The 21796-nt window shown below is 40.1% G+C and overlaps 1 protein-coding gene and 1 pseudogene across 1 annotated transcript; one reads left to right on the top strand and one right to left on the bottom strand.

Moving 5' to 3' along the window:
- Positions 1–3327: 3327 nt before the first annotated feature.
- On the top strand, positions 3328–3872 carry LOC147642469 (uncharacterized; annotated as a pseudogene).
- Positions 3873–10004: 6132 nt separating this feature from the next.
- LOC147642470 (uncharacterized) lies at positions 10005–10838 on the bottom strand. The gene has a single exon (XM_086810438.1). The coding sequence runs from the start codon at positions 10836–10838 to the stop codon at positions 10281–10283; it is 558 nt and encodes a 185-aa protein (XP_086666564.1). The 3' UTR covers positions 10005–10280.
- Positions 10839–21796: the final 10958 nt, after the last annotated feature.

A 21796-nucleotide genomic window follows, 5' to 3' on the forward strand; every position in this document is an offset into this window, starting at 1 on the left:
CATGCACTTATTGGAGATTCACAAACTGGCACTCGCATGGGTGGAACTTTGCTTGCGTTCTTCAAACAAAAACAGGAGATAGGTTGACCGCCACTACTAATACCTTTGTAATTTGCAACTCGCATGAATCTTTTGCAATTTCCCATGTCATTTTCTTACATCTTATGTTGTGGCAGTTGATTGTGGACATTACAACATCCATGGATTATCAAAGAGAATTACGGCACGATTGCTCGAAGGGGAGAAAATTCTTCAACATTATCAAGGCAATCCATCATGTTTGAAAATTGTGAATGAGATGACATTACTGTTCAAGCTACAAAGCATCTCAACAAAAGGTCAATGGTAACGCATGCAATCCAATTATTGTGATTGCCCTGATTGGAGCAGTGATTGCAAGCATCTCATTGGTATGAGGTTGATTATCACTACTAGCGACTTTCCACATTTGCTTTCCATCTTGCCAATTGTTGATAGTGCACATGCATTGGTCAACCATGATATCAATGAAGAACCAGTTCTTCAAAATGATGATCAAGACCACTTTGAGATGAGTGAGGAGTTACCCAAATGTATCGAGGAGTTTAGGAAAATCCTTTGTCAAATTGAAGATGGTTTGCAAAACAAAAATGAAAGAGAGAAAGCTATTCTACTACAACAATTAAAGATATCCAAGGATAACCTCATGAGCTTGCTCCAAAGAAGATTGATATGCCAACACGTAGGAGCATTCTACAAATTCAAGCAGATGTTACACGCACTGGATTGGGTCATGGAATTCCACACAGTATACCTAATAGTTTAGATGAGGATTCTCCCCAACCTAAGCGTCCTCATGTTACTGGAGTTCTAAGGCTAAAATATCACTAAGGATCCCAACACTCTGTCCCCGTGCGACTTAGTGCCGTCCGGGCGCCCCCCACATGCAAGCCTCTCAGCATTAACAACTGGCCCAGCGGCCCACCGCCGGCCAATCTGTCTCAACCAGGATTCTACCGATAAACAGCTAGGCGGTGTTTAACTTTGCGCGGGCCCCACATAAACCATTGGTCCCGGAGAGGGTTACTATAAAATTTGGCAGAGAGAGAAATTCGTTGTTGGTTTTCTGTCCGAAAGGTGTAGCAGCCCCATCATGTACATAGACAAGGCCAAGGCGCTGGTGTTTGGTTTTCCGTCCGGACTCCGGAAGGTGTAGCAGCCACAACGTGTACATAAGACAAGGCCAAGGTGCTAGTAGTAGGTAGTGCAGCCCCCCCTCTCAGCATCTGCCCAACGGCCCACTGCCCGCCAATCTGTCTCAACCAAGATTCCATCGATAAACAACTGGGCGGCGTTTAACTTTGCCCGGGCCCCACGTAAACCATTGGTCCCGGAGAGGAGTTTCTGTGAAAAGAGAAATTCGGTGTTCATTTTCTGTCTGGAAGGTGTAGGAGCCAGCGTGTACATAAGACAAGGCCGAGGCGCTGAAATGTTTGGTTTTTCGTAGCAGCCAGTGTGCACTGTGTACATAAGACAAGGCCAAGGCGCTTTGGCCTTGTCTTATGTACACATTGGGTGCTACACCTTCCGAACGGAAAACCAAAACCACCAGCGCCTTGGCCTCGTCTTATGTACACGTTGTGGCTGCTACACCTTCGGCCGGGAAACCAAACATTGACCTGCTCGCGATCGACATGGGCTGGTTCAATTCCGGATGAGGAGGCTTATGCCGATTGTTGATTTTTTTCTCAAAAGGCTTTAGGCCGGTTCGCACGCGTAGGAGAAGGAAAAAAGCACTACTCACATAATTTGAGAAAGTTTTAAAAATACAATATATACTATACTATAGTATATGCTATATATATTCACTTACTATTTCAAACTCCAGCGTGCTTTTCTTGAGACTCGAGAGAAGTTTGAACTTCAAACTTTGACCAGCGTATTATCAAAACAAAGGCTCAAGAGCCCTAATTTTCAAAAGTCTTGGAGCAAAACGTTTTCGAATACCCTGCGCACTTGTAATCGACAGTCGACTCCTCTTGGCACCTGCGTTTTCGAATACACAATGCACACACACTTACGTTTTTGAATACCCTGTTCGCATACAGAGACTCGAGAGGTCCCAGTGCCCACACATACAGGTAACATCAACGTTTCTCTCTGTATTCGACTCCTCCTGGCACCTGCGTTTTCTTTTCTGCAAACAGCTACAGTGTTGCAACTTGAAAGAGGCACCTGGTCCTATGCACACCCTCGCAAACTGGGCAGTGGGGACTTGACATATACGCCACGCTGCCTCCTGTCTTGCTCTTGCAAGTGTCGCAAACTGGGCAATGGGGACTTGACATATACGCCACGCTGCCTCCTGTCTTGCTCGCAAGTGTCGCAAGCTCTTCTTAAGGCATGTTTTTCGTCATAGGATGGTCAAGATTTTCTCGAGTTTTTCATTCAAAGGGTTTGTTTAAAAGGTTTTATGCTCCAAGAGAGGGTGATATGTTAGGGTACCTAACAATAGAAGATATGCATGTACGTCTATAAAATAAAGTTCAATGGCTTGGTCATCGTATGCTTTGCTTTAATTCTAAAGTTCTTGGTATAATATTTGATAGTTTTTTGCGATTGAGTTTATAGCATGAGAAGTTTAAACATATAAGCTGATTTGTTTGTTATAGTGGCTTTGTGTCAATGGAGCCCAACAATGTTGAAACCGATAAAAGACAAGGTATTAAAGATAACAAAAAAAGGCAAGGTACGCTTCTCCAGTGGGCTGGTCTTAATCCATCAAAGGTTAATGGCAAAAAAAAGAAAGGTGATATACAAAGTGAGAATACTAATTCATCTAAAGCAAGTACTACTGATGAGGTGTTGTCTAGTTTGTCTTTGCCAGAGAGATTAGAGCTTCAAAGGAGAATAGAAGCAAGAGCAGCTTTCCAAGAGAGTTGGCTTCAAACATTTGATTGGCTTGTCTACGACGAGGAGATAGCTAAGATGTACTGTAAGTTTTGTTTAAAGTATTCCCATCACCATAGTGCATATTCAAAGGATAGTTCCATTAATTTTAAGTTTAGTAATTTAAAAGCACATTGTAGAACACTTTGTCATGCACATTCTATGGAAGCAGTTCTACTTGAAGGGAAGGAAACTATTCAAACTAGCATGAAAAAGGTTGAAAATTTTAAAGATGAGGCATTGACAACTCTCTTTAAAGTTGCCTATCATATGGCAAAAAAGAGATGCTTTTGTTGGTTTCCAGATATGATTAGTCTTTTACAGGATTATCGTGTACCATTCTTGTATAATGATGACAAGGCTTGCGCAGACATGGTATTTTGTATTGGTAAGTGTTTGATGAACACCACATTGAAGAAAGTGTTTCGAAGTCCATTTTTTGGTGTTCTTGTAGATGAATCAACTGATATTTCCAAGCATGGACACTTGATAATTTATTTGTCTTATCTTATTGATGATTGTATTCCTGCCTATTCTTTTTATGGTATTATTCGTGTGAGTGATGGGAGTGCAAAGACCATTTTTAACACCATTCTTTCAGAGCTAAAAAGAAGTAAGTTTGATCTAACGAAGCTAATTGCTTTTGGGTTTGATGGCTGTAGTACAATGACAGGAAAGGAGAATGGTGTCGCCACACTTTTTAAAAAACATGTTAATCCATACTTGACATCCATTCATTGTGTTGCTCATAGGACAGCTTTGGCTGTGTCTTCTGTAGAGCGAAGAATTTGGAGATTGCCAAGAATATAGAAAAATTGGTAAATTCCATTGCCAATTATTTCAATGCAAGTGGCAAAAGATTGGAAGAGCTAAGGATCATACAAGAGGAGCTTGCTTGTCCTATCTTGAAGATGGAACACACATTTGATGTTAGGTGTGGTTGAGCTATGAGCAAGGTGTGTTCTTCTCTTGATGCTATTCTTGTGGAAACCAAGGAAAATGCTCCGAGTATATTTGCAAAAATTTCCAGGTTTGAAATTATCTATTGTCTTCATTTTTTATATTTTAAAAGGTATGGCTATTGTGAGTAAGATATTTCAAAAAGAGTTTGTAGATGTGACTATAATCTATGATGTTATCCAAAAGGAGATCAATTTAATTCGGCAATATTATATTGATCCTCCTGATGATGTTGATTGTAACGCTCTTACTTGTGACATTGATGGTTTTGCATTTTTACCGAATCATGGACCTGAGAAGGGTCCCTTGTTTACATTGCGAGGAGCTCTTCATGGCAGCAAGTTTTTTGACATCAAGATAGATAGGGACATACTTGGAGTAGATCTAGCATCAGCCCTTGCCTTTCAGGTATCTTTTTCGAAAGAAATTATTGCTAACCTTGAAGCACATTTTGCAGACAATACAATATTAAGCAGATTACGAGTACTAGTGCCTGCACAACATCCTCTTCTAGAGAAGATGCTCAAGGACTATGGTAAGTTTGAGGCTCAAGAAATAGCCTTGTTCTATGGTAAGGAAAAGTCTCTGGAGGTAATGAATTTTTCTTCTATCATTGATGAATCCAATGTGGCGAGACTCTTATCCTAATGTTTTAACTGTGTGTCAAATTGCTTTAGTTCAATGTTCAAGTAATGCTATTTGTGAAAGAGGTTTTAGCACACGCACACTTATAAAGACCAAGTTGCGTAATAGCATGGAGTTATGGAGCTTGGATGCTATTATGAAGATCAATATTGAAGGACCCTCCAAGCTATGTGACTCAGAGTTGGAGGAGAGTATGGTTTTATGGGGAGCAAAGGCTCATAGACATCTCTACACGGTGCAAGGTATTTGTAGCTTAATCATCCAATGATGAAGGTACGCTTTTTGTAGCTTAATCATCTCTTTTGATCGCTTTTTTTTTTCATATTCACCTACTAACTTGTTATGGGAGTGGATGAAGTGCATTCACTTTATCCACTCCCCCAAGAGGGCTTGGTGTAGCCATTCAAAATGGTGACGGGGTTCAATTCCCCAACTCTCTCCTTGTATGCCCTCACGTGTTCAATAATATATATATTTTTTATCATTTTGAGCATAGATCGTGATGAGAAGGATGTTTTACAGATCATGGATGATGCTTTTTTGTCTACAATGACCATGTGTGTTGTCATATTTCATGGCACATTGAAGGTATGGTTGAGGTTTTAGTGTTTTGAGCTTTGAGTGAGACTATAATGTTTTGAATATGTGTTTGATGATATCACTTATGTGCAGCTACATCGTGCTCGATGACAAATGCAAACTTTGTCAACCTACTCAAAGCTTGCAACGATTTACCATGTATGTCATCTTTTTATTTATGCAAAATTTGATCAGATTCAATGCTCAATAACCAGTCTTGATTCATGGATTTGATCAATTGAAAGCATGATAATAGTATTGTTTTTCTTGATCAGGTAAAAATTGACTGGACCATAAAGATAGAAGATCATTGGGTCTGAGAGTATGTGAATGTACTCAAATCTGGCAAGGATTTTACATGTTGAGGAGAATCTTCAAAGGTTTAACATACTAGTTCTGAATTTATTCAGGCTGCTGCAATGGTTAAATTATTTTATTAATGGTGCCACTAATTTGCAGCTACATCCTTGTGGATGGTACTTGAAAAAGCTACAAAAGCCAAGCTACAAAAGTCTTGCAAGGTTTTGGCAGGTATGCTCATGTTTGGTAATATGGATCCTTTCAATCGTCACAACTCAATAACTAGTTGTCTTGCTTGGAAGGTTGAACAGTTCAGACTTCAGAGCTATGGGCAATGGTGCTTGATTGATGTGGCTTTTTGAGGTGATTTTTCGCATTGGCTTCATAAGAAATATGAGTTTAATACCTTCTTTGTCAATTGATTTTACTCTATCTGATTTTTTTTCCTTATACTATTTTTGGGCTAGATTCAACATTTGGTGCTGGTCAGCCAAAGCACATAAGCTGTAATGCTGATGTTGCAAATGAGGTTGGCATGTCGCTTGATGAAGAGCAGATATCGCATGCTACTGGAGCAATGAGTCACACATATTTATCATGGTATGCATCAAACAAACTGAGATCTCCATAGTTCATACAAAAGATTATGCCGGAAACAAACTGAGATCTCCATAGCTCATACAAAAGATTAAGAATGTATTCGAGTAGTAGGAAAGATGTGAAAGGCTAAAAGCTTAGCTTGTTTGAGTATGAGAAAGAACAAGATTCTATTTTTGAATGAAATAGCGATAGATTTGTGGAAAAGGAAAAATCCGGGTTCAATTCAGTTTGAGAAGGATAAGTTTGTCCAAATTTGGCAAAGCCGGTTCAAGGGGGATATTTTGCTGGTTCAATTTCTGAGCCCTGTGCTACACCTTCCAGACGGAAAACCAACACCGAATTTGTCTCTTTGCCAAATTTCACAGTAACTCCTCTCCGGGGCCAATGGTTAAACGCCGCCTAGCTGTTACCGCTCTGCATGCCACCCAGCTGTTTACTGCTCTGCACGCCCAACTGTTTACTGCTCTCCACTCATTCTTCCATCGGGCTATAGGTCTAGCGCCAAATCGATGTTGCTCGAGTTCACCTTCCACGTCCAAAAGATCCACTCAGGAACTTTGAAGGGCTAAGGATACATTTCCGCTGGGCACTTCCACGTCCAAAAGATCCAGCCATGCACTTTCTGATAGCTCAGCACCCTGCGGTGCCCACCATTTGGAGTACTAATAATAATTTTCAAAATTTTAGATTGAGCGTTTACTTTTTCTAAAAATACTTTTTTTCGAACACTGCTTGGCGTACATGTTGTTGACGGCTCCGTTATTCTTTGCGGTTGTGAGGCTCCACTCGCCCACGATCAGCGTGTACTTATTACATGAAAACCTAAGGTAGGCCAATGGAACCTTTCCCCTCTCGTTAATCACTTGTTCTTCTCTTCAATATTTGGACTTGTTAGGAAACTAAAATTTATACAGTTTTATTGTTTATTTTTGAATTACAGTTTTATTGCCATGTTTGAGTTCTCTTGCTTCTTCTTTTTTTTAAAAAAAACTTTCAACAGACGCAAGGTTCACACCATCTTTGAGAACTCTCAGGTAATTGGCCTTCAAGGATGCTACCTATAACTACATCTCATTTCTCTAAACTCCCTTTTGCCACAAATGCAAGTGGTAACATAGGATCAAAGTTCAATGCCCCTCAAGTGGACCATTTGTTGATGCTTCCACTCTACATTACGATGTTAAGATTGATCCTCATTCCCAATATAATTCTATATGTTATTGCTTATTAATATTGGACTTTTTATGTAGGTTTGGCATTGAAACGTGCACGGGAAACTTACTTACAGGAATTTGCAATAGCAGGTTTCCATCATATTCTCTTGTTTGTTTTTTGTAGTTTTTTGAATGCATATGAACATACTCATTCAATGTTTTCTTATATTTTCTATAGAGGAGGATGCATGCTTACAACCACACCTTGAACGACTTTCCAATCAATTGGTAGCTGCATTAAAACAAATCAAGTCAAATATATCTAACTTACACAGCCACATCCATGTAGTGACTTGCAACCCATCATTGATGGGTTTGGAAACACATTGAAGCGTGCAAAGCCATTTTATTGAGCCATGTCGAAAGAAGAAGCTTACTATGCAACAGTCCTTGGAACGACTTGATGTTGATGATTCCTAATCTTTACTTCTATACTTTTGTTGATTGACTTGTATACATTATGACTTTTGGCTCAAGGTTGAATGAAAGCAATGATTTTCTAAGCATTTGAAATATTTGTAAATGATCTCCTCCATGATAATCTTGTGGTCTTGTAGCATGTTTCTCTACCCATGTATTTTTGGTTTGACAATTTTAATACAATCGTTTATGCCCTTTTTGTAAGTATACATGTTTGGATTTCAAATTTAGAACTCCCTTCTCTTAATTCACACAAATTAATAACATTGTTAAGCAAGTGTTTGTTTAATCCCTCCTTGTACATATATGGACATGCAAGTCCTTTAATTAAAGAAAACCACCTTGTGCACAAAAACACTCTATGCTAGATATATATAATATCAAATTCCCAATGTGTCATATGTGATGCTTCACTTAACATAATATGGTTAAGAGAGGAATATGTATATTATATAGAGCTACTTCACTTAACATTGACTCGAATTTGTTTACTACCATATTGATCAAATTCTAGCCCTATTAATGTTATGGCTTCCCATAACTTGGTGTACGCCACATAAAAACCTTCCCTAAATAAAACATTGTTTGGTGCTCTCCTAACCCTTGTACATGAATTTTCACCGTCTAAAAATGCGTAAGGGCACATTGAAGTATGTGGCAACTCTTAGTCTAAAAATCCGTAAGGGCTCATTGAAGTATGTGCGCTTGTAGTCAAACTGTCAACTGATCAAATATAAGCAATCACTACAAAAAAAAACAAAGTGTGGAGACAAAAGGACAATTTATGATGGTGCCTTTTGCGATAGCCAAAAGATCGTCCAAAAGGGCGAAATAGCATCAAAAGGATAGATATGTGTTTGTCCTTTTGGACGAGCTTTTTCAACAAGGTAGAGAAAGTGGTGGAAAGGGCAAAGCTACCCTTTCAAAATGTCCAAAAGGACAACGATTGAAAGGGAATTGTATGAAAGGGTGGAATTTCAAGTGGTGCCCTTATTGTCTGTTAAAAAGGATTCTCTCCCTCTGTGTGTGTGTGTGTGTGTGTGTGTTACTCTCACTCCCTCTTAAATCTTGCTCTAGTAGCTCTCTAGGAGCACTCTCTCTACCTTGGTCAGATAATCCTTTGAGAGTTCTTAGCATAGTTGCTATAATGTAAAAACGGTCTTCTTCTTCTTCTTCTCTTTCTAGATTTGTCTCTTTCTCACTCTAACCTTTTCATACTCTCTCTCTCTCTCTCTCTCTCTCTCTCTCTCTCTCTCTCTCTCTTATTATCTTTCTATTATGTATTTACATTTGTGTATATGTACTAATCAAATACATCTAGTATATACATTTACTATAAATTCTTACTTTGTATGTATAGTCTCTATATGACCTTATATTTAGTGATTACAATCAATATTATTTGATTAGTACATCTAGTATATACATTTACTATAAATTCTTACTTTGTACGTATAGTCACTATATGACTTTATATTTAGTGATTACAATCAATATTATTTGATTAGTATATCTAGTATATACATTTACTATAAATTCTTACTTTGTACGTATAGGACTCACTATATGACTTTATATTTAGTGATTATTTACTATATGTATTTATTATTTATTATCATGATGTATTTTCTATATATTTATATTATATTATTAATATTTTTAGATTTTACTAATATTATTACTTCATGTGTGTATATATAAATATAGAAATACATATAGGTGTAAACCCATTATATTAACACCATACACTTTCACTATATGAATATACTTATATTATTATTTTGAATATACTTTTTTATTTTGAAAAATATGTGGGACCCCTTTTTTTTATTTTGACTGAGCTGGCAATTCACGCGAGCAGTAGCAGCTAACTTTGCCCCCCATTAGTTGAGGGGGCTGAGATGACGACTCGAGCAGGAGCCGGAGCCCCTTGTGGCTAGGGAAGGCACGAACTGAGAAAAAGGGGAAGCTAAGTCTACATGGCTGCTGTGAGCACAGAGACAATAGAGATGAAGGAAGTGATGATAGAAAACGCCCGAGTGGGAATCTTTCAAAGTGGGAGATTACAATTAGATATTTACGAAGTGGGAAACAAGAGACAGATTCGAGCGACTTAACAGCGTGTTTGGGATGGTAGATTAACACGCACAATCACAGTACTAAAGACCTCCCGATCAGTGTTGTCTGAGAAATGGTGGAAAAATACGGGAAGTCCACACATCAACTGTTGGTTTTGAAAGTGAAATTACTGCTGAAACCTTAGTCACTAATTATATCAAGGCCAACCGAATTTGCAACAAATAAAAGCCATGAAAAATACTCACACTTCGACTAATCTAATTCAACGGAGCAAGTATAAAGAATGCCTTGGATGCTTTGAAGAAAACGCCGCTATCCATTATGATCCCCATCACGAAGAGAATATATTGAGCGTGGACTTGGCCATCTTCAATGATGGCAAGAGGATGCCATCTTCAATGATGGCAAGAGGATGCCACTGACACCTTCATGGAAGATTTGAGAGTTAAGTTCGTCTTAATCCAATCTTTGCCAAAGCCGCGCCAACCTCCGAAGAAGAGATGAGGCCATTGTCATCCTCGTCGAACAATCGGAAGACTTCATAGAGAGAAGCCATCATGTGGCCCTCGCTGTACTGGTCTGATCTTCTATGAAACGATGGAGACACACGAACTCGGTGAAGTCCAGCCTTTTCTGGGAACTGCATGAGTCGGAGTTGGGAACTCTGCGTATAATCATGCCATCCTTTGTGTACTGCAGCCCTAGCTTCTTCATCCAGTGGAACAGGTCCTGTGCAGAGAGCTCGCCGTCGTGGCTTTTGTCTACACGATCGCACACTGAAGGATCAGCCGGACGGCCTTCACCTTCGGTTTGGCTGCTGGGATTAACTGCAGCACATCCTTCAGCTTCTTCATCTTCTGCATGTAGGATTGTGCTCGGAAACGTTAACGACGCTGGGGGAGAGCTTTCACCGCCTGTGCTGAGGGGTAGCTGATGGCTTTCAGAGAAGCTTGCGGGATGATCTGATGAAGGTTCAGAATAAGGATCATCAGGAGGAGGCGACGTCGCCTTGGCAGGCTTGGAATTAGTCGGAGAGTTGCCGCTAACCACGGAATCGTAATACCATAGGTTATCTATGAAGGGCTCCAGGCTAGCATCAGCTGCTTTAGTCATGGTGAGGGAAAGATCCGGGCTAGCACAGAGAGAGCAAAGAAGGGTTCTTTGAGGGGTAGCAGAGAGATTCGCTCCAAATTCATCAAAGAAAAACGATTAAAAAAAGAAGAAGAAAATACCATAAATGTGGACTGTGGAGTATAGCCTGGCCGCTGGCGGGGCCCGCGGCGGTTTGACACTTTCTCAGACTCTCTCTCTCTCTCTTCGTTTTCATGACTCCGTGGAGGTGGCGGCGCAGCCGTTGGCAATGGCAGCGCCGCCGGCCCACCTTAAAGCTCGCCAGCTTCCTTGGGTCGCGCACAGCTGTTTTTGGCCACATGGCAGCTCTTTGCTTCGCCAATTGGCCCGCCTATCTAGCTGCCAACATCCAGCGCTGCCTATCCTGGGTTTTTCCTGGATTTGAGCGAGTTAATAAAAAGTTACGAGACGCTTAAGTTCACCTTCAGCTTTTTGACGGGCGTGACGCCCGTAAAATATTTGCAAAATTGTCAAAAATTACACTTTTTGACGGGCGTGACGCCCGTAAAATATTTGCAAAATTGTCAAAAATTACACTAAAATACCCAAAAAAAACTTGCTGAAACCCGTCGGTTTTGAAGGGCAAGGGTGCGGACCTAGCTATGAGGTGATTGCCCATGTGATGCTTGCATAAAGATGCAAGTAAATGAGGAAAGAAAGAGGGAGGGAGGGACGGTGCGGGGCATCGTCTACCTTGCACACATGAGAGATGGCGAGAGATGCCTCTGAAACACAGCGTCGAAGCGGTGAGGAAGAGATGACGGAAACCGAAAAAACTGCAATTTGATGGAAACAAGGTTGTTGAATACAAGCGGGAAGAGGAAGATCGCGCCTCTATTGTGGGCAACTATTTGAGCAGCATTTCATAATACAAGCGGGAAGAGGAAGATCGTGCCTCTATTGTGGGCAACTATTTGAGCAGTTGCAACCGTTGGAAAATAAAAATGTAGTAATTAAAAAATTAAAAAGCAGTTGCAACCGTTGGAAAATAAAAATGCAATAATTTAATTACGTAAGGTTTAATCCTAAGGTCAAACCTTAATAAATTATATAATTAAGTTCCCTTAATTAATTAATTGAATATCTTTTTTCACTTGTATGCCCCTATTCAAGAAGCCATATGGGTGACCCTATCATGAGAGTTGCGACCCACTCCCCACACAACCTAACTACAACTTTTGAGCATGCTTTGTGACTTCGTTTTTTTTTCCGGGTTTTCCTAATCTACACTCACATGACACACGTGCACGGGTCTCCCGTGCCCTTACAAGGTGACGCCCCCACAACAGCACACTGAGCTGTATCAAACGTAACACCTTGGCTAGAGCATTCGAACACCTTATTGACTCAGCTACGTTTGGGCGGTCAAGTGACTTCGAAAATTTTTAATGAGGCCTCTTAAGAAGCTAACCTTGATGCACATGGCTCTATAGGAGAAGGAGAAATCACCATAGGAACAATTGAAGGAATCATTGGAGATATGATAAAAGGAATATAAGAGGCACAAAATAAAGATAGACGGGTTCAGAAGGGTTCTAAGTCAAAAAGAAGAAAACAAAGAGAGTGGAAAAATACTATTTTGGGGTGAAATCAAGAAAAAATACATGGTGGCTCGTAGAATTTGAAGTTCCCAAAAAATCGCACCAAACCCTAAAATGGTACACTTTAATATGGCATCTATCCTACATGTCATAAGAAAGAAATGTTGTAGGTGGATGGCATTGGTGAGTTTACTATTGAATGTGTAGGCAGATGGCATTGGTGAGTTTACTATTGACATTAGGGCCAATTTAAATGAAAAAAGGGCTGTTTAGGGTTTCTCTATTCTTGATCTAAGGGTCAAGGAGGAGCCACGTGTCAAGAAGTATGGCATTTTTGTACACGTGTCAAGATCTCCTTCACTTACTTTTGGAACATTTTGCACTATTTTAGCCATAACTTTTACATATGAACTCCAAATTTAGCGCTCAAATGGTCCACAGGTGGCGCTTGATGAGCTCTATCCAATGAGTACCCATGTTGAATAGTTTTGGTAAGATCTTCATGGTCTTTTTTAAGTTGCCCCTTTTTAGATCCTTAGACAGCCCTTTTCTTGTCCAAATTGGCCCTAATGATGATTCGAAGGCATTGAGATGCATGTATGTTTGTGTCCCAAAAGAGTAGGGACCTCACCACAAGAAAGAGAGACAACAGGAAAATGAAATTTTTAAACTGCAATTATATGTGGATTACTGAAGAACTTGTTGGGGCGGGCATCTCTCCTAGCTGCCACGTACATGTATATCCCACATGCTGAAGTTGCAATAAAAACCCTTAATATAAAGGGTAAACTACCTGGGGGCCCCTCTATCCCCCCACCTTTATGGTGGATTACTGAGATCTAGGGATGGGGGACCTCGACGTGCAGCAGTGGCCTCTATCATGTTGCCTTGGCTCAGCTTTGTGCCCCGCTTCTTGCCCGATCCTACAGTGGTATCAGAGCCTTGGTGGGTTGTGTGGTGCTGCTAGCCTTCATCGTAACTTAGCGTTAGCCACTCAGTTGTTTGCTACTTTTGCTTGTGATATGCTTAGAGCTACAATGCTTTCCATGGGTGGCTGCTGGTGTGTTGAGGCTATGTTGGGGCATGTGTTGCACCCAGGCGGGTCTAGTGCTATTGGATGGATGATGCTAGGTTGGGGTCGTGTGATGCCTTTGTCTATGGATGTGTGTCGGATGCCAGGGGGTGTTGGCGAGCATCTCTCCCAGCTACCACATGTGTATATCCCATATGCTGAAGTTGCAATAAAAGCCTTAATAGAAAGGGTAAACTACTTTGGGGTCCCCCTATCCCCCCACCTTTATGGCGGGTTGCCAAGATTCGGGGATGGGGGGCCCCGGCCTGTAGTGGCCTCTATCGTGTTGCTTTCACTCAGCTTTGCGCCTCGCTCCATGCTCGATCCTACAGAATTGATCCCAACATAATGCAAGCAGAAGCTTGCAAAATTAGCCAAAGTTTGAGCGCAACAAGGAGCCCATAAAGAAGGAAAGTGGGCATTCTATCAAGAGGGTAACCCAAACCTAAACCTAGCTATTCTAGAGATGATGAGTAGTTGAGGTGATTGTATCTCTAATGCTTGGCATTGTTGATTTATGGATGATTAGATCAGTATGACTTATCTTTGATTTGAAACTTTTCTTTTGTTGGATTGGATAGTTGGTTGAGGTGACCATATATCTAATGCTTGGCCATGCAGATCTACTAATGATTAGATCAATATGACTTATCTTTCGTTTGAAGTTTTTCTTTTGTTGGATTGGATAGTTTTAGATCTACTGTAATTGCTATTTGGGTGTCTCGTGACATGCAAAGGTATGGGTGTCATCATGAGATGCAAAGGTATGTATCCAGGCTTATTTAACATTATTTAAGCTATATTTATATTGAAATGAGATAAATTGTTACACCTCCTTAAAGTAAAAATTGATGAAAAAAATTTGTATGGTTCACAATAGGTTAAATGAGATTCTACCTATTAGAATAAGGGTGAAAAGGAAGCCCATATACATAGTGCACACTATAAGAAAAAGTGTCAGTCAAAAGGGCGGCCAATGTTTTCTCTTCCCTTTTTTAAGCTTAAAGCACAACCAAAGAAATTACGGTTAGCCCATCAAAACGTATGGGTGGCCAAAATATTGGTTGCCTTTTTTACTTCAAAAGAGGGGAAAAAAAGGTGGTTTTGGGCAATTGTCTTTTTTCTCTCAAAAAAAATGATGGCTTTTCAAGATCACCCTTTTTTTTAATGAAGGAAAGGTCCCTTTTTACATGGCCACCTTTTTAAAAAATATCGTTTGCCTTATCTTCTTTAGAAATTTATTGCCCCAACCTTTGACCTTGGAGTAACATGACGATCTATGCAAGGTGAGCACATTCACACACAAGGCTAGAGTGCCCATTTAGAGCAGCTTAGGTAGTTTGAGCACATCATGAAGCCCACATGATGACTAGACCAAGTGTAACAAATTTGGGAATGTGAAGAAATTGATGTATTTATGGACCCTTTTTAGTTTCTTTCTTTCTTTTGGTGGGCTGGGGTGGTGGCAAGGGAGGGGGTAGGTTTGCACCATAACATTTATTCTTGATTTTCCTTTGTGGCTCCAAGTACACGCATGCATAAATTGATATATAGCACAATGTGCAGAGAGAGTGCAGAGCACAATGTATAAAATGTAATGCACAGAATGTGACATGTGATGTGCGATGTGCAAAATATGACATGCGGAATGTAATATGCTGAATGCCACGTGCAGAGTGCAAAGTGCATCAAATTGTCAAAGGGCGCAGATTGGAAAAATGGGAATTACACTCATGAATGAAGCAATGGCACATGCAAAGGACAAGGACAAGGTTTCTTCTTTCAGTGTTCAATTTGAAAAATATAATATGTGGTTAGAAGCTTTTAAGGTGCCAAAGGAGAACCATGAAATGCTAGATTGGATGCTTCAAAGATGTCCTTGGATTGTTGAGGTCATCAAGCAACAAATAAGTGGTGAACAACTTGAAGTTCCAGGTATGGGTACCTTTGGAGTGGATTGGCATTTAGGAGGAGATTTGAAAACAATTAAATTTATGCTTAGTTGTGACACAAGTTCTACCTCTTTACTTCCTTGCCCTCTATGCATAAAGAAATCAAAGAAAAATTGCAAGAAGGAATATGAATTGTGATGGATTGATGGAGTCATGGCATGCAACTTGGAAGCACCGCTAGCAGATAGGGATGTGAAGGATCTTACATGGAATCCTATTATTTAATTTCCATGTGAAAAAAATCACTTCTACACATTACATGCCATGATGAGAATATTTGATAAGTTGCTCAAATTGCACATTGACTTTACATTCACTATGAATCCGGCTGCTCGATCCGTGTGGAAGCCATTTCCAAAGTGGAGGATCTACTCAACTCTCTAGGGGAGACAATGCCAAAATAGTGAAAGATGCAAAGATGTCTGGAGATAATCACATTGTGGCACAATAAGTATCAACAATGAGTGGAGCAAAGGCTAGGCGCTTTTTGCACATGTCAGCGAAAAACTCCAATGTAAGATGGGAGTTGTGGAAAGAGTTATGTAAGTGTACTACTAATTGTGACAAGGATGCAAGTCTTCGTAAATAAGCGAGAAAATGTTTGGGCTTGTTTTGACAAGATGGTGTCAATCATGCTGTTGGGTACTACTAACACTGAACAACGAAGCATATTCAAGACAATAGTCATTGAGTTTACTCAATTGGTCATTAATAGTTGGGGGGAAACATCAATCACCCATTACATGGTACTTTTTTGTTATTATCAAGTTGTTATAATCTATATGTATTTATAATCACTCACGCAATTGCTTGTTTCTAGCATATTGCGCTCATGGATTATATTACTTGGAAAAGTATGGTTTCCTTAACATGTGGAGCACCCAAGGGATGGAGAAGTCACATTATAAGGCAAAGGGAATCTATTTCAAGAACACTCGTCATGGTGGGGGGGTGACACAAACAAATTACCTTATTGAAATGTTTGATTGGTTTTTTCGATATAAATTGAGTAGAAGCTTATTGAAGGAGAAAGCAAATGCATATCAAATTGCAAAAGCAATCCAACTTTGCATGAAGAAGACCAATAAGGCTAAATGGAACCAAGGTACTGGGCCAACACGCCATGGTGGGGGGGTGACACTCGTCATGGTGGGGGGGTGACACAAACAAATTACCTTATTGAAATGTTTGATTGGTTTTTTCGATATAAATTGAGTAGAAGCTTATTGAAGGAGAAAGCAAATGCATATCAAATTGCAAAAGCAATCCAACTTTGCATGAAGAAGACCAATAAGGCTAAATGGAACCAAGGTACTGGGCCAACACGCCATGCTGCATGGCATGCTACAATGGTTAGAAATGGAAAATTTTGGGTGAAATAATATTAAATTGTAAAGGACATTAATTTTTTTTGGTTTCACATTAAATTATCATTTTTGAAAATTTGACCTGATAATGAAGTGTCTATAATAAGACTCTATGGCCTCATTTTTGTCATTTCACTTTCACTCTCCTCACTTTCTCTCACTCTCCTCACTTTCTCACCCATGGCTTGAACTAAGAATACTGCATGTAAATTACCTCCTCTGCCAATGCTACTACTGCTACTAGAAAGTGTCCTTGCGATCCCAATAGCAGGGAATCCTCAACTGACAACGAGCAAGAGAAGGGTCCTCCACCAAGGGAAGGATAAAATATTCCACCTCTTCAAGGGCAATGTGTTGGCAAGACCCTCTCTACCAATATGGGTCTCCTTCCAACATGAGAGGAAGTTCAAACACAACAGGCACAGGACGAGGAGGCTCTACAAGTGAGGGGAGCGCGCCTGGTATTTTATATTTACAAGCACCACCATAGAAACAGGTAGTAGAACCTCCACCACAACCTCGCCGTGGCTGCCCCAAGGAACCTAACTCGAAGGAGGCTCCTCATCCTCCAAGGTCTCAAAAGCCGTATGTGCCTCCACATGCACCAAGGAGAGGAGGAAATATGGAGTCAAGGCACTCCAGGAGATACACAGATTTCAACAATCTGTGGATCTCCTTATTCCTAAGGCACCTTTCACGCGTCTTATAAAAGAAATCCTATATAGTTACTCTCAAGACTATCGTGTGCAAAGCCTTTCCTTGAGAGCTTTATAAGAAGCTGCAGAATCTTTTTTGGTGACCTTTTTTGAGGATGCAAACCTCTGTGCTATCCATGCCAAAAGGGTTACTATAATGACAAAGGATCTTAAATTAGCTAGACTTTTGCGTTGTCAAGACTTGTAATCAACAGTGCTGCTATGTAAGAACTTATCTTTATCAATAGAAAGCTCAAGCTTTTTTTGTCTTGTCTCATTTTAAGCTTGTATAGTTATGGATTTTTATTTTGGGACACATTTTGAAATTTGTAAGTTTGAAATACATTTTATTAATGTACTATGTGTAAAATTGAACTCGATTGCACCATGTTTCTCACAGCAAGTTACAAAACACATAAGTGCAATTTTTTGTAAATTCTTCTATAGAGCTTATAGACTTATATATATTTTTTGTTCATTTAAATTGCAAAATCGAATTATGAATGTGTCACAAAAATTTTCAGGAAAAACTAGAATTTTTTTCAGAATATCCAAAATATTTTTTTTAGCATGTACAGGCGTTCCAAGCCCTTTCCCAGGCCTCGAGGAGGCTGCATGGCCCCAGGTCGCCCCGTGCTGGCCTGGGGTCTTTTGGGTCCATGTAGCCTCCCCTAAGGCCTGGGGAAGGGCTTGGAAGGCCTATACAAGCTCAATTTGTTTTTTCAAAAAAAATTATATTTGATTTCAAAAATAATTACAAAAATTCAATTAATTAGTACAAACTCAACTACAAAATTAAACTCACTCCATTCAACTACAAATTCATAATCAATTACAGAGTTATAAAATTTACTTCATGTAAAATTCAACTACAAAAATTAAAATTGGCCCCAACAAGCGGAGATAGGGGATTACATGATAAGCATTACAATTTACATCCCAAATTTTTTCAGTCTTTTGATTGCTTCTTTTGATGCCTTGCACCTTCTCTTGCTGAGGGAAAGAGTGCCTTACGTGATGGAATCTACAATACACTCGGCATCTCTCTCTCTCCTACACTTTTGGCGGCAATGGTTGTATTCACAAGGACCTTATAAGCATAGCCTCCTTGAAAGGTTGCAAAAACAGCTGACTTGCTGATGCGAATAATTTTCTCCGCATTCTTGGAGATACTAGATAAGCACAACACTTTAGATAAGGCCTTGAGAGCAAAAAGTTGGAATCCTCCCATAGGGCTTAAAGCATTGTGGACAACCACAATGTCTTTAGTTGTAATACGGCCCATGTAATGGGCCAATGCTGAGTTAGTTCCAAAGGGATCCCTTGTGTCACCCTTATGATGTGCCTAGGCATTTAACTCCATGACATGCTGCATACAAATGACATTTTAGTAATCAATCATGCTATGAATAGGATTAAACAACTGGGGATTATTAACTTACCAATTTTAGTTCATCAGATGCTATCACATCTGGCTACTCAGTGTTAATTGATGACTCTTGTGCTCACTACAAGAGTCGGGGCCATTATCCACGCTTTTTTTGACGCTTTAGAACTTAGCTTAAAATCCCCTAAACGTCAAAAGACCCGTCAAAAAAGCGTCAAAATAGACGTCAAAATAAGCATCGAAACAAGAGTCAAAAAAAGTAATTTTACCACGTATTTTTCGACGCCCTTTTCGACGATTATTTTGACCAACATTCCGACTACTATTTTGACTGTTATTTTGATTGCTATTTGGACTGTTATTTCGACTACTATTTTGACGCTTATTTCGACTACTATTTCGACGCGTGCAGGTATTAATTTTTTTTTGGCATAATGGTGCATCTAGCTGCTGCAGTCTTGTAAACTAGATGCACCATTATGCCAAATTTATAGAGTACCAAAGGCAACTGTACTCCGATGTGAAGAACGAAGCGAATTTGTTGAAAAAGTTAGAGAGAGTGCCATAACGTTTTCCACATTACAAAGTAGGTACACAATTCACACAAGCGCAAACAATGGCCAAATTATATTACAAGATGTGAAATTTACATATCAAGCTCTGATGCGATAAGCCAAAATTAAAATTTACATATCAAGCGCTTTGACGAGATAAGCCAAAATTTGCATACAATCTATACAAGCTCAAACAAAGATGTGAGCTAACCAAAATGTGTATGTATAAGGGGAAAGACATGGGGCAAGGCCACTCTATGCGGAGCCCTCACTCAGGGTCAGGCATTGGTCCTTGCAAAAACCATGCAAGACGCTTTTTTTGGTATACCAAAACAATGGTCTAACATGACAAGGCAAAGCAAGTATACAAATCATAAGGTTAAGGCTTGCCGCACTTACCATATCCACAATGCACCCCCAATTGAGGTTGGTGCCTTCTCACTCAAGCTTCTCCAAAAGAAAGTATGTGTTATGGCGGCGAGCAATGTCCTCCTCTTCTCCCATTGCCGGGCCGACCAACCACTTGATTCTAAAAGTACCAAAACAACAAGATAAATGTTGATACTTACAAAGTAGACATAACATCAAATGAATCATACAAGATAAATGTTGATACTTACAAAGTAGACATGGAATGCATCCCAACCGCTGCTTCCAAGGTGAGAGCTTCCTACGCTCTTCATTTGGGGCTTTGGCTGCGTCCTCTTGTTGTAGCGTTGGGGATTTCGAGTATGCTTTTGCTTCTCCTCATTCCAATCCTCGGTGCTCATGTACCAAGGTTTCTCACCCCCTGCCTTCACTCTCCTAGTCACATCTCCTCGCCAATGTTTCATGACGTCCACCATGTGGTCCTTTATCCACCTTATGGGAATGACATCACTACCGCCGGCCGGCTTGTACTCATCCTTGATTTAATTTATGACTCTATCTTTCTTTTCTTTATCCAACTTTGGCCATAAAGTCATAAAGTCATTTGCAAAGAAAATGTGGCAAAGCTCGCAGATGCGGCTCTTTATCTCTTGCCCGACATTATCCAAAACCACATTGCCATTGACAATTGTGTAAAATTTTTCTCCATCGACGGGTGTGGGTTTTGTTGAAACGTCGCGGGCGGATGATCGTCGCAAGCATGGAGTGCTTCTATGCTAGATGGGGAAGGATGCTCACGTGGGGGCGTAGACCCATCCGTGCCCCCAGTTGGACAACAACCGCCTCCACCTCCACTACTCGAGCGTTATCCTCTGCGAGTGGACGAGCAACCTGAGGGAGGGGTAATAGCGGCTCTTTGTGGGGTTTGTACATGTGAACTAGGGCTGACACTGGTGGTGCCCGATGGTGCAGCCGAAGTGCCCGCCCCTCTCCCAAAATATTTTTGTGCCATCGCTCTTTGAAAACTATGCCGCTATGCAAGCCTTATGCAAGCTATGGTAAAGCTTATGCATAAAGCATGCATGAGGCCCTATGCATAAAGCTTTAAGCATAAAGCGATGCGTGAGGCCTTATACATAACGCATTATGCATGAGGCTTATGCATAACGCATTATGCATGAGGCTTATGCATATAAAACACTATGCAAGCCACGCTATCCTAAACTAAACCGTACCCCGACACTATGCATTAAGCATGCATGCATAGATTAAGCTCTATGCATAGAGCTTAATGCATGCATAGATAGAGCTTTATGCATAGAGCTTCATGCATGCATAGAGCTCTATGCATTACGAATGCATGCATAGAGCTTAATCTATGCATTAAGCTATATGAATAGAGCTTAATGCATAGATTAAGCTCTATGCATGTGCATTAAGCTCTATGCATAGAGGACCTACAAAACAAAACCCCTCTTTTTGGTAGATAAAAATAGAGGAAAGAGAGGATAAAAATATAGGAAAGAGGGGAAAGCACTTACCTCTTTTTGGTGATGTTGAAAACGAAGATTAGAAGACCTACAAAACCAACAAAAGGGTGAGGAAAGGATTAGTAATGCATACATACAAAATCAAAAAGAGGAAAGAGAGAGAAAAAATTACCTCTTTTTGGTGAAGTTGAAAGAGAGGATTAGAAGACCTACAAAACAAAACAAAAAGTTGAGAAAAGAATTAGTAATACAAAACCTAAAAGTGTGAATAGCATGGATATACAAGGAGGTTTATCCTTCAACACACACACACCAATTTAACAACCAAGAGGAGAGGGGAGGAGAGGGGAGGGGAGGGGAGGGGAGGGGAGGGCAAAGAAGGAGGTGGAGAAGAGCTTGGGAGAGAGAAAAAACCTGTAAAACAAATGAGAAAGCAAAAAAATAAGAAAATTACTCATAATTACACACATAGACATTTTACATCACATGTATATGTAACCAAGAAGAGATGGG

This window comes from Cibotium barometz, chromosome 1 (genome assembly GCF_041138505.1).
Source record: "Cibotium barometz isolate CiBa-2024 chromosome 1, ASM4113850v1, whole genome shotgun sequence".
In the NCBI taxonomy this organism is placed as follows: Eukaryota; Viridiplantae; Streptophyta; class Polypodiopsida; order Cyatheales; family Cibotiaceae; genus Cibotium; species Cibotium barometz.

Bases quoted from the DNA above. Each gene is read 5' to 3' on its own strand.
- LOC147642470 (XM_086810438.1), bottom strand. From the start codon at position 10,838: ATGACTAAAGCAGCTGATGCTAGCCTGGAGCCCTTCATAGATAACCTA.